The 27,537-nt window shown below is 54.0% G+C and overlaps 8 protein-coding genes across 8 annotated transcripts; 3 read left to right on the plus strand and 5 right to left on the minus strand.

Annotated features, from left to right (window-relative positions):
• Positions 1 to 389: 389 nt before the first annotated feature.
• On the minus strand, positions 390 to 2,426 carry AYL99_01273 (hypothetical protein; the record flags this gene model as incomplete). Its single annotated transcript, XM_018832789.1, has 4 exons — positions 390 to 1,358; positions 1,409 to 1,984; positions 2,044 to 2,111; positions 2,177 to 2,426. 4 exons carry the CDS (start codon positions 2,424 to 2,426, stop codon positions 390 to 392), a joined length of 1,863 nt encoding a protein of 620 aa, XP_018698668.1.
• A 445-nt stretch (positions 2,427 to 2,871) lies between these two features.
• On the plus strand, positions 2,872 to 3,936 carry AYL99_01274 (hypothetical protein; the record flags this gene model as incomplete). Its single annotated transcript, XM_018832790.1, has 1 exon — positions 2,872 to 3,936. The coding sequence occupies one exon, from the start codon at positions 2,872 to 2,874 to the stop codon at positions 3,934 to 3,936; it is 1,065 nt and encodes a 354-aa protein (XP_018698669.1).
• A 1,685-nt stretch (positions 3,937 to 5,621) lies between these two features.
• Positions 5,622 to 7,214, minus strand: AYL99_01275 (hypothetical protein; the record flags this gene model as incomplete). The annotated part of the gene is made up of 1 exon (XM_018832791.1): positions 5,622 to 7,214. One exon carries the CDS (start codon positions 7,212 to 7,214, stop codon positions 5,622 to 5,624), a length of 1,593 nt encoding a protein of 530 aa, XP_018698670.1.
• A 279-nt stretch (positions 7,215 to 7,493) lies between these two features.
• On the minus strand, positions 7,494 to 9,068 carry AYL99_01276 (hypothetical protein; the record flags this gene model as incomplete). Its single annotated transcript, XM_018832792.1, has 1 exon — positions 7,494 to 9,068. One exon carries the CDS (start codon positions 9,066 to 9,068, stop codon positions 7,494 to 7,496), a length of 1,575 nt encoding a protein of 524 aa, XP_018698671.1.
• Positions 9,069 to 10,205: 1,137 nt separating this feature from the next.
• AYL99_01277 (hypothetical protein) lies at positions 10,206 to 12,239 on the plus strand (the record flags this gene model as incomplete). Its single annotated transcript, XM_018832793.1, has 1 exon — positions 10,206 to 12,239. One exon carries the CDS (start codon positions 10,206 to 10,208, stop codon positions 12,237 to 12,239), a length of 2,034 nt encoding a protein of 677 aa, XP_018698672.1.
• A 153-nt stretch (positions 12,240 to 12,392) lies between these two features.
• Positions 12,393 to 15,122, minus strand: AYL99_01278 (hypothetical protein; the record flags this gene model as incomplete). Its single annotated transcript, XM_018832794.1, has 1 exon — positions 12,393 to 15,122. One exon carries the CDS (start codon positions 15,120 to 15,122, stop codon positions 12,393 to 12,395), a length of 2,730 nt encoding a protein of 909 aa, XP_018698673.1.
• An 883-nt stretch (positions 15,123 to 16,005) lies between these two features.
• On the minus strand, positions 16,006 to 16,536 carry AYL99_01279 (hypothetical protein; the record flags this gene model as incomplete). The annotated part of the gene is made up of 1 exon (XM_018832795.1): positions 16,006 to 16,536. One exon carries the CDS (start codon positions 16,534 to 16,536, stop codon positions 16,006 to 16,008), a length of 531 nt encoding a protein of 176 aa, XP_018698674.1.
• Positions 16,537 to 21,527: 4,991 nt separating this feature from the next.
• On the plus strand, positions 21,528 to 22,583 carry AYL99_01280 (hypothetical protein; the record flags this gene model as incomplete). The annotated part of the gene is made up of 2 exons (XM_018832796.1): positions 21,528 to 21,612; positions 21,673 to 22,583. 2 exons carry the CDS (start codon positions 21,528 to 21,530, stop codon positions 22,581 to 22,583), a joined length of 996 nt encoding a protein of 331 aa, XP_018698675.1.
• Positions 22,584 to 27,537: the final 4,954 nt, after the last annotated feature.

A 27,537-nucleotide genomic window follows, 5' to 3' on the forward strand; every position in this document is an offset into this window, starting at 1 on the left:
ATCTATATCAAGCATCGAAGCCGCAAGGGCGACCGCATTTTGCAATTTTCCCAAATGCTGAATGAGAATCCAACGTCAGGTTCGTTTAGCGAAAGCTTATAGCAGCCGTTTCTATTCATTTGCTTCATCTGCATCTTGGTCAGCCCATTGTTAAGCCGCTCCACAAATATCTCTCGGCCGACAAGTTCGGACGAAAGAGCTAGATTGTCACGTGAAGCTCGCTGCTGCTCAGCGGAAGCCCTGCAGTCAGCAATGGGACAACACCGTGGATGCAGTTGAGTTCTTGAAGCTCTCCAATCGTGCTGTGATTTCTCGTCGGAGCGCAGGATAGCGGGCAGTGCGAGGTAGAGTCGCCGCTGGTCGTTCCACGAAGAAGACCACGCCCGGTCTCAACATTTCAGCCTGATTCCTTTTCGTTTCTCCTCTTCGCGATGCTCAAACATCACCTGAACGCCGACAAACAAGGCACAACAAGCGCCGAGCATGAAGAGCGCGCCTTGCCAGCTGCCAACAATGCCATTTACAAGTCCCGTCAACCCATCCAAGCCCAAAGCAAAACCAACCAGATGCGCCGTCATCATCATCAGAACATTGATGACCCCCCCAATCCCGCAAATGACGCGGTATGCATTCGGACGAGTCTTCCATTTTGATGCCGGGAACGCCATCGTCGCGAGAACTTCCGGCAACACGAAAAGCACAACTAACCAACCCCACACCAGGAGTCGTAGTTGAATATCGTGCCACAAGGCCACAAAAGTGAAGACCGCCAGCATATTGAGTATGCCGCGCACTTTGCCTGCTCCCCCTCCAGGTCCGCCTCCAAGTGGCACGTAGACGTAGCGAACCGTCCATCTGTTGAAGCTCCGGTGCCACGCGCGCCAGAAAGCCAAAGCAGAATAGTTGTCGCTCATGCAGCGAAGCATGTTTTCAGGTGGATCAATACCGTCCACCAAAGCCCAGAATCTGAAAAACCGCCAAGGGATCATTAATTTCAGCCAGATGTGGTGCAGATAAAAGTAAGCAAGCATGCTGAGTTGAAACGGCGTATATGCAGACCAGTTCGGTGAGGCGTTTGAAATGGCAACCATGTAAGCCGTGTGTATCAGAAACTCCATGCAAAACATTGTGATCAAAAGTCTAATGCCGTAGAGAGTGGTTCTTTTCGTCGTGATGGACGGTGCTCGATAGGTGGATTGGGCGATGTAGTCATTGAAAGTCAAAATCGGGCCAGCCAGATAAAGAGGCGGATATAGCACATAGGCGAAGTATGTACGAAATGAGGTATAGGCTGACGCCGGAGCCTGCATGGTGACTCGATCTCTTTCGGAGAGCGTCGAGGGATCGAGTTGCTTCTTCTTGACATTGTCAGCAACCGCAGTCGAAGCGTGAGAGTTACAAACAATACCTCGACAGGGCTCCCTGCTCTTGAACGATCTAACGACCAATAGTAGTCAAAATTGAAAGAAATCATCCGCAACACAGTGATATTGAAAAGGACCTCCCAACGCGGATTGAGCCCTCCATAAGAATCCAAGATTTCGCCCCAATGGACGGCACCGGGAAAGAAAGGCACGAGGGCCTTGGCCATGGCCGAGTATCGGTAGCCTTGACCAAGTTCATTAGCGAAGAGAATTGCGATGTTGAACACCCACGTCGCTATCGGAATCCATGGGCGCGGAAGAGCTGTGGCAATCTTGAAGTTAATGAAAAGGATGATTAGGATTTTAAAGATCGAGGAACCGTTCAATGCAAGAATGTAGATCAATGCAGAGCCGAAGTCGAAAGTCAGCCGGTGTCGAAGCCGGGATTCAGCGGTCGACTGGCTGACAGGAGAGTGCGAATTGGCACTGCCATTGGAAGCTGGTGGGTTGGGAAGGCTGAGACGTTCATATGCCTTGCGCAGGAGAGGATGCAAAACAACGAGAGCTGCTAGAGATGGGATGTTGTCTCGAAAGCTAGCATATTGGCCGTCGGAATTGTCCTGCGCTCTTTATAAGCCTGGCAGATCACCTACATCGGGTTGTGTTTCTCTCGACGTACCACTTTCCGACCAAAAAGCCAGCCGGGAGAGAGGAGATGTTCGTATTTGGAGTAATTGGGGGAATCAGCTATTGTTTTCATTCTGTCAAATCCACCGTCTTACTGCTTGGGTGCAGAGGTCTGGGTTTCTTACGCTGCGAGACACTGACTACAGCCCAGTACATCTGTGGGACACAAAACAGGAAGATGACCAGATATATCTTGAACTCGAGAGTCCTCCATCGTGGCTGCGATGCATCAGTGGGTTGTGTCTTTCCATCTCTTGGTGGTTGTTTGGTGGGCGCCTCGTTCACGGACTTCAAGGGCGTCGAGGAGGAATTCGTAAATCGTGTATCTAGAGTGTCCAGGGAGTACAGTTCGCGGAGGTATGAGAGGATTGTCATGTTGACATGTGTATCCCGCAGTTCCCTCTGGAACGCTGGAGGACTCTTGGGATATTAGATTTCCTTGAAAGGTGGCCTGGACTCGTGGTTGCGATCGCGGATGCGCGTCGTGGACAGGGGAAATGCTAGGCCAATGAAAACGCGAAGATATCCCCGCGCGCAGGCAGGGCGATTGGTTTAATTATTTCTTAGCTCGGCCGTTGAATACCCCTCTAACACTTAGTTAAAGGATCCCCTATTAATAACGGCTGGTGACGCTGTTCGGGGCGTTAGCTAGGGCTCCTATTGTTATTTCTGTCTGACAAGTCAGATGCACAAGCACCTGCCCAAGAGCATAACATGAGTCTTTTTGGTCAGACAAAATTGGTGCCCAGGTGAATCCTTGTCACCAACGTCGTCAATCCGTCACTGCGTCGAACAACAACTTCCTCATCTCCACGCCAGCATGCCTTTGATAGAAGAACTACCCGTTACCACCACTGCCCGTGCCTCACATGGTTGGACCTACGTCCCCGACACAGCAGCGCCCATTCCCGCCGTCCAGCTGGGCTCCCGCAAACGTGGCCGCGACGGAACGGTGGCACATGCGGCTGCCCATAAACTCTCGGCGAAGCAAGAAAAGGCCATCCAGCAACGACTGAATGACTTGAACAAGGAGAACTACCGCGACGCCCATATCCCGATCCCGAAACGAGAGGGCGCGAGAGGAAAAGAGAGGAAGACCACACAAAATGTGAGGCGGATTCTCGCCTACAACAGGACATTCCAGCATTATCTGGCGGACGAGGAAGCAGGGGTGAATGTTTATGGGAGTGCTGCCAATGTACTCCCTGCCACAGGTACCAAGGGTCAAGCGAGACCGGAGCAGACCCAGAAATCAGCGACAGATTCGAGGAGGCGCAGTGCCGCTGTCAACGACACTCCGTCAACAACTACCCAGAAAGGAGCTGCGCGACGTCGGAGCTCGTTGAAGCATGTCAAGTCCACGCCTGCGACGACCACCGCAGGGGAGAGTGCCGACCGTGTTGACGTTGAGATGCCTGATGCTCCCCCATCTACGAAACCCTTGGACCCGGCTTCGCCAACCACACCTATCAAATCGCCTACTTCATTTCAGGGAAAACAACAACCTTCCTCGTCTCCCTCGGCCAGTCAACCACCTCCTTCAGCATACGACCCAGCTCTTGACCGCGATCCGCTGCTTCGTACACGAGATCTTCCCAAGATGCCGTCAGATCGCGTCATGCAAGCTCTCCAGTCCGAACCCCCGTTGAGTTACGTTGCTGCGCGGGCAAAACCCCTTGATGACAACAGCGAGGGCGATGGCACGTTCGCCATGCGCACGGGGAACAACTCGCTCATGGCCAAACCGCAGCGCTGGTTCTGCTCGGTATGTGGCTACTGGGGTAAAGTGAGGTGCAAGTATGGATGTGGAGAGCGGGTGTGTGGGCTGCTGGACTGTTGGAGGGGCCACGAAGCTGTTTGTACGTTGGCGGCAACAGGCTACTGAGTGTATGAGTCCTGCCTGCGAGCCACTCATCTGTCGAGGTAGGTGATACAAGCACCTGCCTGTCCGTGCCCTATCTCTCAGGAGGGCGAGCTGCTTCTCTTTCTAGCATCCAGCGCATTTCTGCCTATAGTGAGTATAGGTGGTCGCCACACGGTGTCTGCATCACTGTTGGCCCCCAATCTGCATCAGGGCGGGCATCTAGGCACCCCTGTGCATGCACATTGTCGATCACGAATGTGACTTTGTGCTATCTTGTCTCCATATTCTTGGTTGCCGACTTGTTCGCGAATCCTTTTCACAATCTCAGAGGATGATTTTCAGAGCATGCGAAACACGCCGACAGTCTTCCCCCCAATGACAAGACAAACCGCATTCGCGACAAAGAGCCCACTGCTGGCCGGCCGAAGGACAAACGAGCACTTTGTGTATGTGTTTTGGATCGACCAAATCCTGAACGTCAAGCGAGTTGAATCGAGGGCGGCTGGCAAAGCTCGAGTCGGCACCATGATCGGCCAGAAACGAGAGAGATGCGATACATAGATTTGTCTGAATTTGCACAATGATGGATGGTGGACGAGTACCTGCCACCAATGCTGATCCGACCGTGTGTGGTGGGTGTGTGTGAAAATCCCGACTCGCTTCCCCTGATGCTGAAAATAAATCAATAATAGCACATGGACTAAAACACCTTGCAAGTTAAGTTACGCCTCCTTCCATCCATCAAGCTGCTGCTGTCCTTGCCATTGTAACCTACCCCGTACATATTAATTACTTGTCCAAGTCCACTGCACTGCACTACACTAAACTACACTAGCTTCGCCACTGCTGCTACCAGGCACATAATTCCTTGTACATGCCATGTTGATCTATCTAGATATCTCCACCATCACTCACTCGTTTACTGTATCCTCCGCCAAGCGCGAGAGAGATTATCACTTAGGTATTGGGTGGGTATGTGTGTAGTATCAATAATACTCATTGAGTTAGTACTATTTCCTATTCCAACCACCTCACCACCTCCCCTCCCCCTGTTTACCTTTTGTCTGATGTCCAAAGTATAATAATAACTAACTAACTCGACCAGGTCCGTTCAATAGACGGGTTGATTGTCGCCCTCACTACTAACTACTATGTATGTACGTACGTACGTACTAGGTATATATCATCACCGTCATCACCATCATCATTGCTATGATGATGGCACCAGGGGTATCATGTCGTGCCATCAGATTTGTAGTTCATACAATACAACCTGACCTGCCTTATTCACCGCGAAACCCACCTCGCCGTCCACCGTCCCGCTCAATTCGTTCCTACGCTGCCGTACATACTATCCAAAAATAAATAACTTTCCTCGGCGTGTTTTCGAGCATAGCACACTTGTAGTCGTTCAGTAGTCGTCTTTCGTTCTTTCGTTCTTTCCATCTAGATCCGCCAGCGGTTACATTCCGCCACAGGGGCCTTTTTGGGCCCTTCCCAGAAGATATGATTTTTGAAGGGCAAAAGAAGAGCCCCCTCCGAAACAGACTGTATCCATCCATCGATCAATCGCTCGGCCTCGCGCCCTCCATCTGTATCCTGCGGCCGCGTGGAGCAGCAAAGAAGGTATACTCTTCTCTCTTGACCACACCACAGATGCCCGGACGTACTATTCGCTCATGCCAGAGGCCACAGGAGTCAATCGATCAACCACCCTTCTTCGTCCCGCAAAGCCCACAGACGCCCGCATCGCCTGCATTCACATACCCGCTCTGACTGTACCTGCACACAGCGCTCTGACACGACCAGTGTCGTGGGTCTTTTCGGGTGTCCAGGACGTGCGAGCATGCCATGCACGTCGCGTTGAGCCGGGGGTTCTCGAGCGAGCAGATGGGGCAGGGTACGATTATGGGCCGCGACAAGGGTGACGAGGTGGATGAGGCTGAGGGTGGTGAATTGGGTGAGGTTGCTTTGACTAGGCTCGAGGTCCGGGTCGCCTGGGTAGAGTCTAATTTTTGGGTCACAGATGGTGTGGTTGGTCTGAGTTTCAAGATGGGAGACGGGTCGTCTGTAGGTTGGGTTGGTTCTGGACTGGGTGTATGGCTCGAAACTTTCGCTGGGGTTCCTTTTTTCTGGGGCTGCTGTTGTTGTCCGTCCATTTTCTCCGAGGCCTGGCCGCTGTCATTCGTGTCAGATTCTAGCGTTGCTATTATATTCGGCTGCTCTAGCGAAGGTTTGTCCGTGGGGTCCAGGTCTTGGGTCTGGATAATACCAGATCCCCTGCCGTTTTGAAAGGGTTTGAAATAACGGTCGAGCGTATTCAGGTCTTGTAATTCGCGTTGAACATTGATGTCTCCGGTATCTTCGTCGTCGCAGACTCGGATCATGCCACGGCCTTGGCCATCCAGCATTCTCTGGCCACTGATGTCCTTAGCGTCTTCTTGGCCGTCATCTGCGTCCTCGTAAGTGTCTTCGTCCTCTCCTCCGGCGTGCTGGAGCTCTTCGACCTCCATTTTGTTCGTCTCGAACCGAGCCAATGCCGCAGCAGCTCTCAATTCTCGACCTCGTTTACTCTGGGCTACCCGAGGCTTGTTCCCAATAGGACCCTTGCGGTTGATCTCCAGGCTCAATCGGGCGTCCTCATCCTCACCCAGCGCCACGCCGTTCTTGCCGAATTTCTTCTCGATGCGCCGGTCTCTCTTCTCCTTCCAGGTCAATTCTGGCTTGTCACTCCGTGTTTTGCGTTTTCTGTTGCGACTTCGATATGTCCCTCCACAAAGCGGCAACCCCTCCAACTCCTCGCTGCGTAAAATGTTGTTGCCCATGACAGTTCCCAAGTCACTTAACGTCCGTCCACCCCCCCAAAAGCCTTCACCCGTGTAGCCCTTGGCCCACAAGACCTTCATCTCTTCCGCGTAGAGATTTCTTGTCTTCCAGAAGTCCCGCCCGTGATTCATGTGGGTGTTGTGTGCCAGCTCGTGCATCATGACCATTTGCACCATATTGAACGGCACCCATCCGCCACCCTTGCTCTGAAGCACCAACTGGATGATCTCGCCATTGTTGAAGTTGCGGCCGATGAACTCTCGGTTTGGCTCGTATTCCTCGAGGGTCGTGACGGAGAGATAGTGGTTCTTCATGAGGGGGAGGCATTGGGCGGCGATGGCTCGCAGGAACGTGTCGGCGAGCTCGTAGGACGCCTGATCCGACGGCGGCCGCGGAAGGGGCTTGATAAAAACAATGCGATCATTGGGATGGGATGATTTCTGATGGTTAAGCCGCAGAGTGTTGAGGGGCATTGCGATGAATTGCTTGGACGGAAAGTAGCGAGCATAACCAGGAAAGAAATGAGGCGGGGAAAATGTTAGTACATAATTAAGTCCCTTCGACGCCAGACGCGGAGTCGCGTAAAGTGGCGGACGACAAAGTGCCGCGAAAATCGCCCGTCGAAACGTGACCACCATCAACGTTCTCCCTTATGGATCAATAGCACCGAGTTTCATCGTTTTAATCTGCATCTAGGAATACACAATGACGGATAGAAGCCTGTATCTTCATTCTTTGCGCTGTGACTATCTCTAGCGACGCCCTACCCATCGTTTCCAACGACCGCCGCCTTCATCCTCATCTTTCCCGTCGTTCTCAAACTCAAGTTCCTGATCGAATGGCTTTTTGGCATTGAAATATCCAGACCTCGACCAGTCAAAGGGAACATGCTCACCCGCCGCCTCATCCCACGGCGCCCAGGAAGAATGTGTCCAGTCGGGCTGACACTTGACGAGCTGAGGCGGTGACTTCTGCCACTCGATCTCTGTTGATAGGCCCATATCGTGTTCTGCCTGTTGGACGTTTCCTGAAGCATATCCGTGTTTGGCCTTTGTCGATCGCGATTGTTCATCGTTGTACCCAATATTGACGCTGGGAATGACGGCGATGCGGCCGTGCCCCAGAGCCCACAGGTCTTTACAGAACAATGTCGGCTCGCCCGAGTAGCATTCACCTTTGTACGCCGCCCGAAACCGGATGCTATGTGACAGGAAAGGCTCTGCCTTGAAAACCACGGCTCCGTTCCAGCATGCAAAGACTTGGAGGGGTCGCTTCTCATCAATATGTGTTCGAGCCTTCTTGTCATTCCAGAACAGGTTGTGGGAGAATTCAAATGATCCACTCTGAGGAACCTCGACGAACAAGTCGCCGTTCATGCTGCGGCCTATCCAAGAGTCATAGAAGGTGTCTCCGTTATTGTTCCAGTCCATGGCACACACCATATCCGCTCGCTGATGCTGTTTCTGATAGATGAGTTCCAAGATGTCATCCGTGCAGATTGACACGTCGTTCAAGAAAATAACAGAGGTATCTCTTGCGTACTTGTCGCGTTGGGTGATGAGTGGAGCGAGCGCCAGATTCCGCAGCTTTGCGAGCTCCGTGACTCGATCATGACCATTTTTCAGGGGGTCGATGTCGCTCGTCCCAAAATGGTAGCTTGCATTCAAGGCCTCGATCTCGTCCTCCAGTGCGACCAGTATCTCTGTCGTCCCGTCGTCGGAGCGGCCGCCTACAATGGAAAGAGTGCACTTTTCCGGGCCAAGGAAACGCATTGCTTCGACAATCGAGCCCAGAAGGCGCGGGAGCACATAAGCACACTGATAAAGGTTGAGGGCAAAAAAGTACCGTTTCTGTGGTTGCTGGATTTCGAGAGGGAGACTCTTTTTGGGTCGCAACGTCTTGTATCGGCCCTTCAGAGGCCGCGGACATTGGAGCCGGTCGAAATGTGTGTCGCTTGGGTCCATTATGGCTGCGATGTATGGTCCTACCGTACCCATTTTCGATTCGTCCAAATCTTCAACGGTATGGAGTGATAACGAACCGTCCGTCTCTTCTGCAGGATCTGCGGTGAAAAATGCAGAGGTGTTTTCCTCAACGTCATCCGGATCACTGGAAGATCCTCCTCCCCCGACCGTCACTGTCTCGTCAACACCAAGGTCTGAGGACTCGCTGATGTCGCCGTTGGTAGGGACTTTCCAAGCAGGCCTGACGATGGACTCGGCATGCTTCAATATTGGACTGGACAGGAGGATGTAAAGGAGACAGAGGAGCAAAAGCGCAGCGTAGATTCTCTCCGAGCCTCTCATGGGCCATAGCGAAGTCGCCATTGTCGGACCCCAGTCTGAGAAATTAGCGGAGGCAGGAAGATTTCAGCACCATGTAGCAAACAGACAGGACTCAAAGGATTAACCCATGGCACGAATCCTTACCTGTTGTTGTTTCAGTCCCATTGCTGAGGCACGGGTTCGGCATTCCTTGCATGAGGTGGAGCGCGACGACGACGAGGACGCGTCCATGTCAACCAGCAGCATTCTCCGCCCTTTTTTTGTCTGGATCAAGAGAATGCCTGAGCAGGCCCTTCTCGAGCAGTCCAGTTCTCAAATGGCCTCACCCTGTCTTGTGTAACACCTCTTTGATCTGGGTGTAGAATGGATAGGAGTGTAGAATCGCGATCCATGTCCCGAGATCTTGACTGTGCCTGTGCCTGTGCGACACAAAGTCTGTGAAAAGAGTGGCTCGCCATAGCATGTACATGCCAGCGACAGCCGATGCCTGCCTCCGACAATGCATGTATCTTCCAGATGAGACACTCTCATCGTGCATCGTTCACTGTTCACCACGGGGTGGTTTACTGCCCAGTCCAGCCATATGCACTACCGTAGTCAGAAGGGGCCAGTCCGGTGGAGTATAACCCCGTCGCAGCGCGTGTCTCTTTCCCGTTTTGAGTCCCTTCAGGTCACGACGAGAATGGGATGCGCAGGAGTTCGCGACGTGACATCCATCGACATCGACACCGACACCGTGATCATCTTCAACCAAGCCTCAGGTGATCCACCAAAGCAAGGCGAGTTTCTGATTTACGCTCTGTCCCTCCACATCTCATGTTCATGCAAGGCCCTTTTGCATTCAGCCGAGGTTCAAATTTCTCCCTCCAATCCCGACGACCAATTTCCCCGAGTCCATTCTAGTACTGAGACGTCGTGCAAACCAGTTGATTTACATAAAAACATGCCGAGGCGACTAATATGACATGGGTGCAAATACTGCAATGGGACAGGAGGTGGAGCGTCATCAAGCCCTAGCTATACTCTCTTTTGCGCTGACAGGTCTCAACACTACCACGCTTGGGGGTTTCACGCCACTGTCGCTTTAAAAGGACGGGAACATCTACTGCATTGCATTGCATAGCATCAAACCCTGGTCCTGGTCCAACACTTAAGAGGATACTGCCAGAAGAGGATACCATGGATTCGAGAAGGCCGTCGTCGTCGACCACCGGGTTCTTCCAAGCGCTTCCCGCCGTGCCGCAGCAATACACAGCGTCTTCGTCGCGACACGAAACATCAGATGATGTCGTTTTCTCACGAGCCCTGTCCCTCTACCTCCCGGACCCGCTGCCGATCTCTCTCCAGAACCATTTCCACGATTTTTCACGCCTCGTCCTCGAACCGTCGACCCTCCAGCACACGATCGATTGTGATACGGACCTGCCGACACTCCACCCACTGACCACTTTTGGCGAAGAGAACAAAGTCAATCCCCTCCGCACGAGTGAGGGATGGCGAGCCCTGAAGCAGATCCAGACGCGCGCGGGCGTGGTCGGATACGGATATCCCCAGCCCACCTTCAAGCAGGACTTCAACCGACGGGTTCACCAATTCGGCACTCTCCACCTCTGGCACGGTACATGCGCAGTGACCACTTGTCCTATGGCCATGACTGATGGGGCGGCTGTGCTGTTACGTCGACATTTCGACGACCCAGATGGAGATCAGCCCGGTCGCGGAGCTGTGTTCCGTGAAAGCCACCGCCGTCTGGTGTCTTTGGACCCGACGACTGCCTGGACCAGTGGACAGTGGATGACGGAACGCAGCGGCGGAAGTGACGTGCGAGGCACCGAGACCGTCGCACGTCGGATGACTGCGCAAGAAGTGCAGAACGATGTCAATGCCGGTCGAGACAAAGACGCACATGGACTCCCTCTCGGGCCCTGGATTGTGGACGGGTTCAAATGGTTCTCCTCTGCCACCGATGCCGATATGGCCGTTCTTCTGGCGCAGACTAGCAAAGGGCTGAGTGCGTTCTACGCTCCTCTCCGCCGAAGCACGGGCAGTCGGACCCGACCCCCTCTCTCGACCGAAACAAACGGCATTCGCATCCAACGCCTCAAGAACAAACTTGGCACGAAGGGCGTACCCACCGCCGAGCTCGAGCTCAAGGGCATGCGCGCCTACCTCGTCGGCCAGGAAGGCCAAGGCATCAAGGAAATCAGCTCCATCCTGAACATCACACGGCTGCACACCGCAAGTGCCGGCGCGGGCTACTTGGCGAGAGGGTTGGCAGTGAGTCGCGCATACACGCTCGTCCGCAAAGTCAGAGACGGACAACTCCTGCGCGACAACGCGCAGCATCTGGCCTGGATGGCCGGCGAAAGCGTCAAGTATCGCGCCAACACACACCTGGTCCTGTTGGGGGTGGCGCTGCTGGGCGCCACAGAACAAGACTACGGCGTGGTGACACGACAAACCCGCGGCGCCGCGACACTCATCCCCCGCGCGAAGGAGAAACAGGAGATGCTGCTCCGTCTGCTCACGCCCGTGATGAAGGCGCAGGTGACCCTGAACAGCGTCTCAGGCTTGCACGCCTGCATGGAGTCGCTCGGCGGCGTCGGTTACTGCGAGAACAACGAGGACGGCGGCGTGATGAACATCGCCCGCCTGTTCCGCGATAGCGTGGTCGGCACCATCTGGGAGGGCACCACGAGTGTCATGGCCGAGGACGTGCTACGCGTGGTGGCGAACCCCAAGACACAGAAGACCGGCCGCGACGTCCTCGACGAGGTTCTCGGCGAGTGGATGCGGAATGTGCTGAGTGCGATCCAAAGCTCACCGAAGCGAGGCGCTAGTTTCGCTCTGGAGTGCGACATGACCGCGAACCGTTACCGGGCGCTTCACGAGCTGGTCCGGACGGCCGACGCGCTCGACCTGCAGCGCCGCGGCAGGGACATCCTGGAGCACATCGAGGCCGTGACGTGCGCGTGTCTGCTCATGTTCGACGCCGCCACCACCGAAGAAGGAGACGAGGTCGCGGCGGAGGTCGCGCGGCGCTGGGTCAGGATGCACGCGCTGCCGGCCGACCAGGTGGCGAAGAAATCACAGAGCGAGGGGATCCCCAGTCCCAGTGGTGACCGGTCCAGGGAGATCGACATGGATCGGAGGATCTTTCTCGGCTCGGCGGCGGCGGACGCTCCGGACGCGACGATACGGGCCAGACTGTGAAATAGTAGTAGTAGTGACTTGAATCCATAGAAGTAGTCATATACCGAGTACAAAACCGTCGAATGAAGAGAGAGTATAAGTAGAAACACTATATATATTCGACTATGGACTTTCCTATCTCTTCATTAAACGGGCTCTACACTCCGCATATCATCAACTAAACACCTCGCACACGGTTCCCACAAATCCAGACAGGCCGCCGCCTGTATTAGCAATCGGGGCTGGGCCGGTCACTGGCCCAGTCGCCGTCATGGTCGGGACCACAAGGACCTGATCGCCCACCTCTATCCACTCAATCGTACTGCCAAAACGAAAGGACACTCTGATTTCCCTTCTTTCTTTGTGGGGCTTGCTGCTCTCGCCGTCGTCTTCTCCAAACCCCTCGCCATTGTCATCATCATCATCATCATTAATGTCCAAAGGGAAAAGCTCCGCGTCGTCTCGGGGCGGTGCTGCAGACGGATATCTCCTGAAATGCTGGTCATCCTCGTCGAGTGCCACCGCCGTCACTTTGACAGCAGCCCGCACACTGTTGATGTAAACGATTGCATGGCCTCCGAGTATCAACACCGGTGAAGTTGACTGTGCAAAGTCCGAGGTAGGAAACCTCGCAGAAAACGAACGACACCCCACGAGAGTTTGGTTGACGTCAGTAAGTACCATACCTTTGCGAGCCCGACCGAGCCCGACGCTGGTGTGTTCGCCGTCCAGGGGCTCAACACCAATGGTGCCTGTTTCCCCATGGTGCATGCGCATCACTGGAAGTCGTAAAGTCCGAAGAGACACGACGCGGACTTGGAGAAATGCCGCCGATGGCAGATATCTTCGAGTCGGGTGCTGTGGCATATCTCCCTGATAAGAACGCGCGAGAACACTCGAGAGCCTCTCTGCATAAGATGACTCAGCCGCAGCGTAGGAATTCGCTCTCACAGCGGACTGAGAGACGTGGGTAGAAAAGCCGTCAGTGTCCAAATTGAAAGGCCCCAGGAGCATGATGTCGCCAACCGACAACAGGCCATAGGAGAGGTGTCCACAAAGCACAATGCCCTGTCTGGCGATTTGAGTTTCGGCATCCAAGGTATACACACGCGATGGAGGGATGCTGAAGACTTCATCGACATGGAAAAGCGATGAGCTCATTATGGACCCACGATCGAGAGATTGCCTGGGCTTACAGGCGGTGGGAACGGTTCGAAACAATGCGTGCAGTTTGCTTATGCCGAGTCCTGTGACAGCGGAAGTCATGAGAATCGGGACAGGGCTCTGTCCAATGTCCCCTTGCATTGATCCAATAAGTCGTTCAACCTCCGCCTGATCCCTTTCGGAGATGATTTGTAGGTCCGGGAGGGCACCTCCTTGCTCTGAAGTAGACAGGGAGCCTGACATGTTGCTGAGCATGACGGGTTTCCGACCAGCCGCCTTGAGAGCCGAAAGAATTCTCGCAAGTACCAGTCGCAGTCCCGCCTTGGTCGCGATGTCCATTTTTGTGATGGCCACTATCAACGGCACTTGTAACCGCAGACATAAATCCAAGTATGAATGTGAGAGGTCCCCACTCTCCCCGGTTCCGCTATTAGCAAACAGCTGCTGACCTAGTGCGCCGGTTCGGCCAGTTGCCTCGTCACTTTCATTTGCTGCAACGCATAGAATGGTCCAAGAAGGTCTCCATGATATGAGACTTCGGAAAGCAGACTTTGAAAATTTGGGGAGACCAGGGGAGTCGGAGAGCAAGACAAGACGTTGACCTAGGTTGTGGATATCTATCCAAGAGGAAACATTACCTGACGCATAGTTGATCACAGTACGTGGAGGGCCACGATCCTCTCGATACCCGACGAGTTCGTGCGCAACAGAACTTGTGACCCCTGAAGCAATCTCATGTCGATGTTTGAGCAGCGACAACCGGCTCTTGCCTCGTCCATTATCTAGTGTAGATGTTGACAGGGTCCCTAAGAGAGAAGACTTTCCAGCAGTGGTCGCGCCCACCAGGGTCACTCGAATTTGGTCGGTCGAAGCGTGGTCGGCAAGATCCGACGACACATCGTCCGGTCCGGAGGAACCGGGTGAGATATCGAGTGTTGTTCTTGGGATGTCGGCGTCGGCTGAGCCTCGCGAGTCAGGGTACACCAGCACTTCAGCAACCCAGAGTGCATCTTTGCGCGTTTGCGCGTGGCCGGTTTCGCCGTCACTATCTACCCACTCACACGTTCCTACCGGGACTTTTCGCAGTATATTTGTAGTGCAGCCGAGGCTTGCAGCCATGGCCTTGAGATTGTTTAAGCTCTCTTTTAGCTCGTCTTCGACCAAGCCCGCCAGGACACCATCATCAGCCACGCCGATTTCGTAGAGGGCGCCTTGGCTTTCTTCGAGACCTGGTAGGAGCTTTGCTGGACGTTCCGGAACTCCCAACTTCGGGGTCGCTTCAGGAAGCAGCGGTAATACCAAATCTGCGTTTGACGAAGAATGAAATGGCGAAGACTGTTGGAGCCTCCATAGCAGCTGTGTAGTCAGTTGTTGTAGTCTAGTCTGACGAGCCTGTGCAGAAGGTTGCGATGGTGGGCGATCTATCAAAGAGCCACCAGGGGAGCGACTTGGTCCAGCTGCGACCTGAACTGGGGGAGTCAATGGCTTTGACCCAACGACGGGGCACGTCGTCGTTGCCGAGAGGAATTTCCGCCTCGGACGAAGGAGGAGATGGAGCTTATACTCGGTAGGACCATCTTGACGTTCTGGCTCTAGCTTCATGAGTCCATGTGTGGCATGATGTCCTCCACTGGGAGGATTGTCAAGCGAGTGAAGTGGCTGAGGGGTTGAAGTTCCTGGTGTCGACCAAGGAGAATGTATTCGGGGAGGCTCATTTTGGTAAGTGAAGATGGAAGCCATGACGTTTTTGTTTATAACCTTCTCTTCCTCTCCAACTATCTCATATGGTACGCCGTGTTAATGATGACCGAAACGGGGGCCGCGATAAAGATCGGGTGACAGTATGGGAATAGTAGAGAAGCTGAGACAGGCGAACAACCATTGTTGCGATGGCTCAAGCTGCGTGGTGGTCTGTGAGGTATCAATTTCGCGTAGAGAGTGGCGATCAGGGCATATGAGAGAGTCAGAACCCGGGCTAGCGGGCGGATGACAACTCTGAGTCACTACTGGGAGCAGCGTCACCGATATAGAGGAGAGTCACAAAGTCGAGGCTGAGTGAAGAAAAGACAAGAGGAGAGAACGAAAGGCTGATCGGCGCTTCGGGTTTGGTTAGCTGCCAGCGGGTCATGCCGACGCATCCTCCCTCCCTTTCCCCTTGTCGCATGCTGCACGTAAGGGCCCGTCTGGTCACGGCTCCTCTGACAGGACAACCTCGTTATGATCTCGTGCAGCCATCATTCCTGCGGCAGAGGGATTCCATCTGTCCACGAGGACGCAGCTTAAGCTACATGCGAGGGACCCGGATGTACTGGCGTAAGCCGTTCCAGTGCGGGGCATGTTTATGAGGGAGTATTAGGATCCCCGCGATCGGATCATGTCTCAACATATATAGAAGTCATTGCATTGTCTTCATCTGGGTATCTTGAATCTGTCAACTATGCTCTTGGGGGTATAGCAAGTCAAGGTCGCTGTTGAAATGTGGGTGTCTGAGTAGATGGGTACATTGGACGAAAACGGTGGTCTGGCGGAAAGGCGCCCTCTGTCATTTCTTTCCTCTCTTCTATTTCGTCTGGGAGGCAGCAGAAAATCTTCCCGTTGGTGGTGCCACAAGAGATGCTCTCTTTCACTTGCTCTTGTCTTCTCCCTCGGAGACCTTCTCCCACTCACTATCAGTGCTGACATAACCTGAGCTCTCGCCCAGGCTGCGCCGACGCCTTAATGCCTCTGTACTCTCGGCCATCTTCGGCTCAAGGAGCGTGGTTGCAATGTCTTTCGGCCGCTCGTGTCTTGGACTCTGACTGCGCGCCGATGGTGCCGTCGTTGGTTTTCCAGGATCAGCTCCCGACGCCTGCGGTGTCGGCGCTTCAGTTTCAGTGTCACTCGCGTTATCGGGCTCCGGGCTCTTTTCTTTCTTCTCTTTTGCCTTTTGCGCTTGCTGTTCTTTTGCGATTTCAGTAGCAAACCAGTTGATGGAGTACCAAAGACCGCCGCACAGAACGGATAATACCAAAAAGTGGAGAGAGTACGTTGCGATGAGGAGGATCAAAAGGAGGAGCTGGAGGGCGGCAAATGCGGCATTCGTCGCAACGAGGAGTGTGGGCGTCGGGCCAGGCGTAAAGATGGAATTCCAAAGCTCTTCAAGGAACGAGGCCATGTTCTATTCCTGTGTCGGACTGCGCAGTGCTGGATCGTGAGAGGGAAGCAAAAATCGAGGAGGCAGGCGGCCGGTGAGCACGAGGGTTGGAAGAAAAGCGACAAAGTCTGCCCCGCCCTCCAGGAGGGTTTAGAGAGCTTTTTAATGGGAGACCCAACCTCCTGGCGCCTTGCCCCCCTTGTGATTGCTGTAGAGGTAGGCGATCGCTCTAGAAGGACACTTTGGAGTATTTGAGTGGCTGCAGGAGGTTAGAAAAGGTGTAAACGTGGCATCGATGAAGGACCACTGAAGGTTTGCACCCAAGGCCAGCAGTCAAGCGACCGATGACCATGACCGCAGTCGGACGCCGCGGCTGGGGAGTCAGAAGCCCATCCCCCGCCCACAAACTGCCCGGCGCCCATCCAGGCAAACGAATTAATGACCCTGGTGAACGTGATCTTCTCAGTTTGACCCGAGATCTTAATGTTACTGGCTCATCCCAGAGCTGCGTACAATATTTCTGCTGCGAACACCATTGTCTTGCACCACCAGATTCTTCAAGCAATACGAGCATCCACCATTCTCGGCACACGAGTTCTTCCTCTTTTGACACGACCCCTATCCTATCGACACCCTCTACAAGCCTTGACTGTTTCCGAATCGAGAGATTTCTGATAGTCTCGACGGCTCCGGAGTTCTCATTGATGTCTTCATCTTAGCGCCCCGTCAATATATATGAGTATCGGTGGCCATAACAGCCAAGATCAGGCACCAGGAGAAACAGATTTGGCTTTCTTCAATGTTTATTGCTGAGAGATGACGTTGCGACATGTCAACCGCATGGTTCAAGATGGAGCCCGCAGATCTCGGTGATACCAATCTGAAGTATGCGCTTAGTGGCCGTTTTACATTCAACAGCAAAATCTCAGTCCAGGATGAAGAGGTTGCGTCTCGTCCGTTACCCGTAGTAATCTTCTATGAGGTGCCGACCCTTCTGCGCAGGACGTCGGCAAAGAAGCTCGAAAAGCATCACGTAGCAGGATATACGAGGTACAGTGCTAGAGGGCGTCAAAGCGAACGGAGATGTGTTACCTGTTTTTGCATCTCATCCAATTTCGGCACAGCAATGGGGCCAGCTGCGTCATGACGAATAAGTCAGATTCTTCCTTGAAGTTGTGAGAGTTTCGTTCTGATACTTCCTCGAAACAATCTCGCAGGCCGAATGTCCGCCCCATGGTTGAATTATATGTCGAGCTGATGACGGAAAGCTGAATCGAAGTAAGAAGGGGTGCCATGCCCCAGTTATCCACTGCCAGCCAAACTCACGCTGAATGCCGATATCCTGGTCCTTACTCGTAGCTACCAGAGCCCTAATTACAGAGCCCGAAGGAAATAGGGATGTACGAGTAGTCCCGCACTCGTACCTAGGAGCTACAGAACAGTAGTGCCTCTTTGCAGGGTGAACAGCCACCGGAGCACGGGGTAAGTGGCTGGTGAAATCCTTCGTGTTGACCATCAGCCACAGGTGCAAGCGAAAGGATTCAAGCCACAGATCCCTTTGCCCACATCGGGGTGAGGCTGAATGATCGGCCAATTGCTGCACATGATATCCTTGGGAAGACTCCTCCGGGCGAAGTGGTCGATCATGAGGTTTTCGGTGGCTTCCTCCAGGTCGTGGCGTTGGGGGCCTGGATGTGGCTGGTGAGCCAGCTCGCCAGGTACCACTCCGACTCTCCGCGAGGAACTTGGATTTGGTTGGATTCGACACCTTCCCAAAGAGTGATGCCCCAGGGCTTATGTCCCGTTGAGGACGCAGTAGCTGGCTGGAGAGCTTGAGCAGCATCAATACCCTGGCACCTCTGGGTCGACTTTCTGACGTAAACGGGGTCTGTTGCCCAAGGATTGTTGCAAGTGGATTAAACACCCCGGTCCTTGCTAGGTTTAGTGGCCATCCACATGGTGCGTACGAGTCGCCGCGGACTCTCAGTCACTTGCTCGTTTCCATTGTGATTCTGGTTCTGGTCAATCTCTTCTCCCATATTCAACAGCTTGAGCAGAGGGCGGAGAACGGAGGCACCTAGACAGGCGACCGACAAATATACCTCGTACCCGTGGAAGCAGAACGGGAGGAGCGGGTCGCTCAAAGAGGTAGACAGTGGCGTGGATGGCGGTCCCGGATTGGCCATCTCGCAGTCTCTAAATCAGCATTAAGTATTGTTGTATGGAGGCGAAATGATTAGCGTCGAGGTCCAAGAGGTTAGCTTACCACTCACGCCCCCTCGAGTTAGGTGAGGGTTGGTTGCATTCGTCCATCTCCGAGCTTGCTGGGGGTTTGGAGGTTTAGCGACGCGCGAGGGTAGCTAGGAGAAGAAACGGCAAGAGAAACGAGAAGACCGACACGAGGTGGCCTATCGGCTTCAGCACAAGAAGGTCTGCAAGATTAATGCCGTGATGCATGTCGACTGTGAATTATTATCTGGGCTCTTGCTGGCCATCGTGGGGGCGAATTTATTACGGACTCTCGCACCTCGCTCCCCTGCCTCCCTGCTTCCCTTTTCTCTCCCTCCCCCGGGTGGTGCTTGGTGCTCACCACTGATCTCGCCATCTGTGCCTATCCACCAACCACTTCGTCACTTGCCCTCCACTAGCAGCCGATCCGTTGAGGCCGCCTTTCCAGGGCTCGACTCCCGTAATTTAGCCTCACCAACCCACCTACTCGGTCCCCATCGGGCCAACTAGGAGTGCCAGACCTTTTTCAATTCACCATCCAGTACCGGGGACGCTGTACGTACGATTACTCCGGACGAGTTCGCCTTTGGCACCCCCTGCGACGTTAAGCTATCACAAGGAGGGCCCGGTGGACGCTGCTTTTGCCTCTGGCAAAATGTTTGACACTGGGGAATTGCTAGAGATTAGCCACCCTCACCTGGAGGGGTCGACGAGGAAGAGGAGGACAAGAGAGACAACGCTCAACCTTCGTCTCTCCTCGACCATCGGGACGGGCTAACTCTCCATGACTAAAAACACACAGTGTAGAAGTTGATGAAATCTTTTTCAACAAGACAAATTGATGCCACCTGCCGGATGAAGCAATTGTTGTGCTGTGGCCTCTGGAAACCCTCGAGGCTGATAGGCCACAGGGCGGCCGAAGCCGGGGGTCAGACGCCCGCCATCGACAGGTAGCCTTTGCAACACTGTTTTCCAGCACAGCTCTCCTACCAGGCTGTGGTGGCCGGTTGGTGGTGGTGGCCACCACCCCTCTGCTGACCTGCTTATTGCTCACCTCTTGCAGTCCTTGGTCGGTGCTAAATGGCGGGCGGGTTTGCCAGGCTCTCCTCTTCTGACGCCATGCAAGTCAGGCTAGCTCTCCATGGTTGGTTACACGACCCTCCGTATAACGTGGTTCTGTCATTTCAAGGCTGTACGCCGTCCGCATCGGATTACCACCCACGGTGGTGCTTGTCGCTCTCGAACAAAGAGCCATTCTGGCAGCGCTTCCAGGTTTCCACAGCACTACTAAACTGGCCCCACTGGAGACGAGTTTTGGTGAGTTATGTAAGTAAGCAGTGCTGACCGTGGCTGAGGTCGCTCCGCTCTCCATGGCCTTTGGAGAGTGGGCTATGCTGGTGAACCGGCAATGGGCTTTGGGCCCATGTACGGTCGCTCCACGATCCCCTCGACCACTTCCCCCATCACCGTACCTGAGCGCGCTGTTTCTTGCCGTGTTGAGCGTGCCGTCCTCTGTGATTAGCTGCAACAAGCACCTCCCCTGGATCTCACAAGCTAGGCTCTGCGAGTATGATATCTGATTTCTGGGACTTCTGATCGCGGGTCAGACTCCGCCCGACCTGGTCTGGCAATGACCTTTTCACCACCAACCTGCTCTTACGAAGGACCCCCGATTGCTGGCTACCCAATGTGAACAACCGCCTGGCCCCCCCTTTTTCGACATTGTCTTCAAACGGCCATCCGTCATCTTCGGCTTGGGCTTTGATCCATTCCAGTTCACCCCGTCTCCATCTGCTTAAAACGTGGCGTGGCAGCACGCTTCCTAACAACCCCCCCCTCTCTCGAGCCACATCTCCGTCCATCGCCCTTGGGATCGTTCAGGCCCCCAAAAAGGATCAAAACGTTCTTAAGCCATATGAGTACCGTACGACGGGGACTATAGGGCTGCGCTAAGGGGGAGCTTTCAAAGAGTTTATCCGTTGAAGATATCCCCGTGTCGAAGGCTCGTGGCATCAGCAATCCACCTCGACCTCAAAAGATCCGGTCATCAGCATCTCTCGTCTATGCCTTCAACGTGCCGTGCCTAAAGGCAATTCGGATTCTCCCAACACCGGCCAATCATTGCATATCGTCATTACGCAGTCTTGCCTGTAACAGAATCTGAGCGGACCCTTTCCCACCGCGGGGATAAAGCAGCACCTATTTCGAGATATTATTTATCGGAGCGGGCCCGGTGGTTTTGGGACAGTCAGTGACCGCCAACTCTCCGTTGCTATCAACCAGAACTTCGTCGATCGGAACCCGACCATAAAAAGATCATCCAGAATATCTCGAGCTTGCTCTTGCAGGCTCGGTTGTAGCCTCAGTCAATATTGCGTACCTTAACTCGTGCCAGTCCACTCCTTCCATCTTGTCGGTCTCGCCTTCGGCCTCGGAGCGTTCGTCCAGTCGAGCCCAGAGCGCGACGTACGGCGAGAACCGGGTCTCGACCGCAAGTGGTCAAGGTAGTGGTCGTGTCGGCACTTATCAGGGAGGACAAGACCACGCCAGGTCGATAATACCGACCAACACGGGATTACAATCGCACCTAGAGGAGAGGCAGCGTCCAGAGCCCTTTCCTTATTCAAGCCACCAGTACTCTTGGACTCCAAACCAACAACAAGCAGCTTCAGCAGAACTACAGCCGTCCGGGTTGCCACAGTATCCGTTACAGCGACAAGGGTTAGTAGAAATCCGTTGAACTGGTCGGTTTACGGGCATGACTGACACCCATGCGTTCTAGAATGGCTGCTCAAGTTCTCCCGACACCGTCCTCGCAATTCCCCAACCACTTGTCTTACGGGAACGAGATGCTCAATTCTTTCCAGAGTAAGAACTCCCAGCTTCACACTCCTTATTTTCCGTTACTAGTTGCTGATCAGGCGTCAGATTTTGAGACTCTGCCATCTGGGAGCGTTGCCTACACTTCCGGCCCCCCGTCACAGTCGCTTCTGATGGTATCTCAACCTTCAATGAATTCCGAGGTGCCATATCGCAGACGTTCCTCTCATTCGCCGCAGGCGCCCATGAGCGCGCCGGCAATCCGTGACCGAACACCCATTCGGCACCACAGGCCCAGCCTGTCGCGCGGTCGCAGTCACAGTCGAAGCGATTTGTTGCTGGCATACGCCACCGAACAAAACCAGCTGCACCAGACACAGTCACTGCCGTCAATGGCTGCTATGCCGTCACAGAGCGGGTCGACGATGCCACAAATGTACAACATGCCATCGTACAGCATGTCGCCCCCCATCACCAGCTTTCCGCACCAAGGGGGTTATTTTGGATCCCCAGTGCCGCCACCAACGGCACAACAAGACACGACGACTGATTTCCCGCTGCACCATAATGAAACGGAAGCCCACGCCTTCTACCCTGTGGGCCGCACAACTTCTCACGGCTCAGCGCTGAGCCTACCCCCGCCTGATTCGCCGAATACTCTGTACCTGCACGGTCAGCCACAACATAGTCAACAACCACTACCCTCGATTGGGATGACGATGCAACCTTTCCCAGCGGTACCCCTTACGTTGGAATCTTCTCCCGCCGAAATCGAGATTATGCCATCCAGACCCAAACCACAATGCTGGGATCACGGTTGCAACGGACGTCAGTTCTCGACCTTTTCGAACTTACTTCGCCACCAAAGAGAGAAGAGTGGCAGCGCCGTCAAAGCCGTTTGCCCACACTGTGGCACGGAGTTTACGAGAACAACGGCGAGAAACGGCCACATGTCGGGCGGCAAGTGTAAAGGGCGGCCTGAGGGGGAGAGTTCGAACCGAGCGAAAAAGGAATCTTGATGTTTTGCAATTTGATTGTTAGGAGTGCATGGCGATGACGACGATACGATTTCAAGGCATCCGACGAGCAAGTGGAATAGGCAGGGCTGGGCCGGGACATGACAGCTGTTTGCAACGTCAAATCATGGCCCAATGGCCAATTGTTCCTAGGAATGGCAATGGAAATGCCAACGCCAACGACAAAGAAAATGGGGCGCAAATGCTTGGTGACGGCGTCAGGACACTGGTGGCTCGGGAGGGACTGGAAAGGGCAGCAATGTTGATCCACACTGGTGCAATTTCTGGAATTGATTTGGCTTCTTTTTGTCTGGCAAAAGCATGGAAACTCTAACTTCTGAGTGTAGGCGATCACGATGATACTTTGCAGCGAGCGTTCTTGGTCTGGGGGCGGCCGCTGCAATGCTACGTCGTAGACCTCAGAAGCGGAGACCCGTTTCTTGGTTTAGGTGGGAGCAGCATTTCGAGCAGTTTTGCCCTTCCAGAAGTGGCTCGCCACTTTTGCAACTCCTCACAGTGTTCCCAGTATGCATAGAAAGAGTATTGAAAACGCCTTCAGACCAAAGCCAGTGGACGAGCGAGCAGGCTCGAATGGTGGGATTTTTGTGTCGCAGGAAGCGCTGGATACGAGCAGAGGACAAGGCTCCGAATGCAGGTCGCGAGGAACCAACCGAGCGACTACCGACAAGAGAGGACGGGGCTTCACTAGCCAGTGCTGTAGCCGGCATGGCCCGTGGGCTGAGGCTTGATCTAAGAGGCAACGCGCAGCCCGCTTGAGTGGCAGATCATGGCGACTCGACCGACGACTTGCCCGAAGGGAAATGGCTCGCTTGGCTGGAGAATCCACATTGGGTTAGAATGAACATCTCAATAGTCTCTACCTTGAACTTGGGAAGGGAACGATTGAGCCGTGAGAGGAGAGAGGGAGAGGAGAGGGGAGACCTGGCAGAAGGGCATGTTTGCACATGCGCTGGCACATGTACTCATAGATTGCGGGTGTACGGCTCGTGGTGGGTGATTTGGCTGGCGTTCTGTCAGCTTGCACCAACAACACGTTCTGAGGACAATTGCACCACCACTATTACCGAGTACATGCATCGTCAGTCTACGGACTGCCTCGGTGGGTGGGCGGACGATGGCACCAACCAGAAAGTGGTAATGGCATGGGGCAGCCAGGGTGGTAGCTCGAGGCGAGGCTGGCGCTGTTTTAGGCATTCTCAAATTCTTGGCTTGGTAAGCCGGGCGTTCGGCCCCAGGCACCCACAGGCGCCAATCCTGAGATCGACCAGGGAGCGCCAGAGAAAGACTAGGGGAACTCCACACCGGCCAGGGACCAGGAACCGGCAGGAGGTTCACTGGGCGTTATCCGAATAGGCTTCTCCAACCGCCCGAGGACAGCGTCATGACACAATAGGCACCTAGGGAGCCACTATAGGCACCACCTAACCAGGAACTTCAGTGCCTACGGGGATTGATGGTGCTCACAACTCAACCACACTGCTGACTCGCTGAGTGGCATGAGTGAATGCCGCTACACATCCCCGGCTCCCTTGTCACCTGTCTTGCCGCGCTGCCCTTGTCGCTCGCTTCTTCGTTTCTTGTCATCAATTGTCATGTCGCTAACTCGGTCACTCTCTCGCTCTATTCTCTGTTTTTATGTCCTTATCTCCATCTCAGCTGCAGTGGCATCCCTGCCCCTCTGCCCTTTTCACAGTGAGTCTTGTACCGAGACTGGAGCAGCTACAGGATGCTCAACCTCAGGACCTTGACGGCATCTCTGTAACATACAGCCTCAGTCCTCAGACAGATCCTTGGGTAGCTAAATACGTGTGGCCCGCGTCTCCATGTTGAGGTGATTGCCCCGATGTGATCTGATCGATATTACGATCTGCTTGCTGCCCTGATCCTCTTCTACGGTTGCCTGGTTTCCTCACAGGACGTCGTCTCAGCCGTGCGTTCCAGCGCCGTGGACATCTTCTCCTCCCTCGTTACTATCCACCACAGCTCACCGCACCAGTGGCGAGCAACACTCTCGCCCCTTATTCGGAACAAATAATATTGCCGCCAATATTATTGCCTGGTGCGGCTTAGGGCCTGGCAGTCGTTGTCCGCCGAATTGTTCACGCGGCCAGATCACACATCTGGATCGAGGAGCCCTATCCCTAAGCCTCGTGAACATTGCTGGAAGCGCCACGGTGCCTCCTGTTCCTTCTAGATGTGCAAGAGACGCACCGCCAATGTCGACGATCCCGTCCACCGCTCGACCCTGTCTGTGGCTGAACGGGATGCCCCAAACCTCACGATTTGTGCCCAGGCGCATATCTATACCTGCTTAGGGGAATGCTACGGCACATGTCAAGTGGCCACATCTCTCCAATGTCAGCGTAACACGCGGTCCGACACCGGCTTGCTCGCAGGGACCACGAGGGTCTTTCCAGGGCTGTTAGGTATCATCAGAGACAGTCACCTCCTTTACCCCCTCCTTCTCGTGTAATCGATGGCCACCAACCCATCCTCGGGGTGGGGTACGTCGGCATATTACCATTTTCTACCTCGTCTGGCAGTTTTGCCAAAGCCGCCGCTCTTCCTGACTAAAAAAAGAAGGGGGCTGCGCGTAATGATCTGTCAATAATGCAACCAGAGTAACGGGTCGTTGATTGACCTCGCCAAAAAAACACACTACTCTCAGCCCTGCCCCAAGCCCATGGTCCTCCATACGCACAGCTGGCGTGCCAGTCCGGATCCTTCAAAAGTCCACGCCATACCTCTGTGGCTGATGATGGTGCCAGGAAGGACGACGGCGATCGCGGATCGCGTCGGTACGTCTGTATACCACGGGGCCGCTGAGGTGCGGCCAAGCGAGAAACATCATCCATCCAGGCTCGGCGGCTCGTGAGACCTGGGTTGCGGTATTGTCAGTCTCAGCTGTCAAGACTTAGCCAGGGGAAGTGAGAACTTCCCTCTTGAACAGAGCCCGATATGTTTAGTCAGTCCTGAGCTGATCGTTACTCGCACATATCGCTCCTTCCAAGTCCGTCAAGCTCCACTGAGGAAGAGTCGATCCCTGTCTCCATTCGATCCTTCGCTTCTGGTCTGAACCCAAGATTTTCCGCCTCCAACGTCCGTCGTTCTCTCCTCGAGTCATCCGCGTTTTTTCCCGACATGGTCCCAGGACGCTTGCGGGCCTTTCGTCGATGTGGATGTGGACAACCGGGGTTGGGACCGTTCGCTAGGTGTGTCACTAATCGTTGGACTTTACAAGCTGTATTACGACCACGCTGGAACAACATGTGGTGTGAACCGAAATAAAGCTACACAGCAGATCAGCATTCCTACACTGATTTGACTCTCCACCTCATTGCGAAGTGCTTACGAGAAAGCCCCAGCCGGCCAGAACCACGAGGCTCTCACCAGCTGCGCTCCACAGACTTGGCTAGGAGGAATTATTTTCACGAGAGCGGCGAAGCGCCCCAGATGGTCAACAGGGAGCAGCTCTCGATCCAGAATATCCCACCAGACTAGCACAATCGAGCAGAAATTACCAAATTGGTGTTCTTGGAGACGGCATACCACAATGCAGCCGTTACAATCATAAGGGAAACGTCCACCGTCTATCCAGCAGGTGCCTTTACCGCTACCGATAATCCACCGTTCGCCCGTTGGATAGCTTCATTTGAAAGTACACACATGGTTTGGGCTCAACTTTCAACACGATGGAGCGACCGGCAGCATCAAAAGGACGTTTAACATCTGACATCGGTACCACGATGGTGGCTCTTGAAACTTTGCGTACCTTTCCGGGCTTTGAGCCCCTGAGATCTGCATCCTGGTCGAGCCGCCTCAATCCCACGACGACATTCTTAGCATTTCTGTCGGAACGATTGTCATTGCCGTTGAGTTCTTCCGACAATCAAACCGTAACGAAAGCTGAGGATAATCCTGGGGGAGACGTTTAGAGTCCACACAGCCGATCAAGCATAATCTCCACAAAGGGCCAAAAGATTTCCCTTTCGAGGTCCCATGGGAAGCATTCCTATTCGCCGAGCGAACTGGGTTCATCGCGTCCACCGGCCCTCGCAATTATGGTGGAGCTGTCCACTATTGAAGCACGGCTGAAAGTCTGACTTTGATCTTTTAACGAGCTCGAGAACTTTTTTTATTATCTGGAAAAACCATTTCCCCTTTCTAGTATGTACCCTACTCGTCTAAGTGCAATTGACAATTGCTCCACATGCAAGAGCAGCCGGGTATGTTTGTGAAGGCCCTGGCACGCCCCAGGACAAGACGCAAGTTGCATCAGTTTTTTATGTCTCCCGCAGTCTCAGTCGAGCTTCATGACTTCTCCTATGTATGGACTAACGGCGCTCAGCAAGCGAAGTTTTTTCTTTTGTCACGTGTGCCACATTCCGGACGAGACAAGCATGGGCATAGCGTCCGGGGTCCAGCTGTCTGAAACGGTCTGGATGAGGCCATTTCGTTCACCACCACTCCCCTAGTTGTAAGCGGCAATGGCAGAGGATGGGAGTGATGTTTGCAGCCTAGTATTGGGACGAGCGTTCTTGGATGGGATCGTGCCCCTTCCCTCACAATGAGGGTGATAGTCATGGCGACACGCGAGCACTTCCCCTGAGTCGATCTTTCGAGAGCCAATGGATCCAATAATGACACATCCTGGCCATGTCAAAATCTCTCCAAGGGATTATGAGGGTAACGCCATAAATTGCAGAGCGGTTACTGAAGTTCCACTCAGCTGGAAGCTCTTTCAACTCGTACAACAGTCTGGTGAATCAGGGTACAGAAACCGTTATCACCAAGGACGGCCAATCGCCAGGAGTACGTGCCACTCAAGGCGAGGAGGGGTATGAAACGTCGAGTCTTTTTTCAGCTTACTTTTCGGCTCTTCCTCACGACAAAGAAGATCAATCTCGAATAGGTGAACGGTTCATCGCAAGCTGGC

This window comes from Fonsecaea erecta (assembly GCF_001651985.1).
Source record: "Fonsecaea erecta strain CBS 125763 chromosome Unknown Scaff1, whole genome shotgun sequence".
NCBI lineage: Eukaryota > Fungi > Ascomycota > Eurotiomycetes > Chaetothyriales > Herpotrichiellaceae > Fonsecaea > Fonsecaea erecta.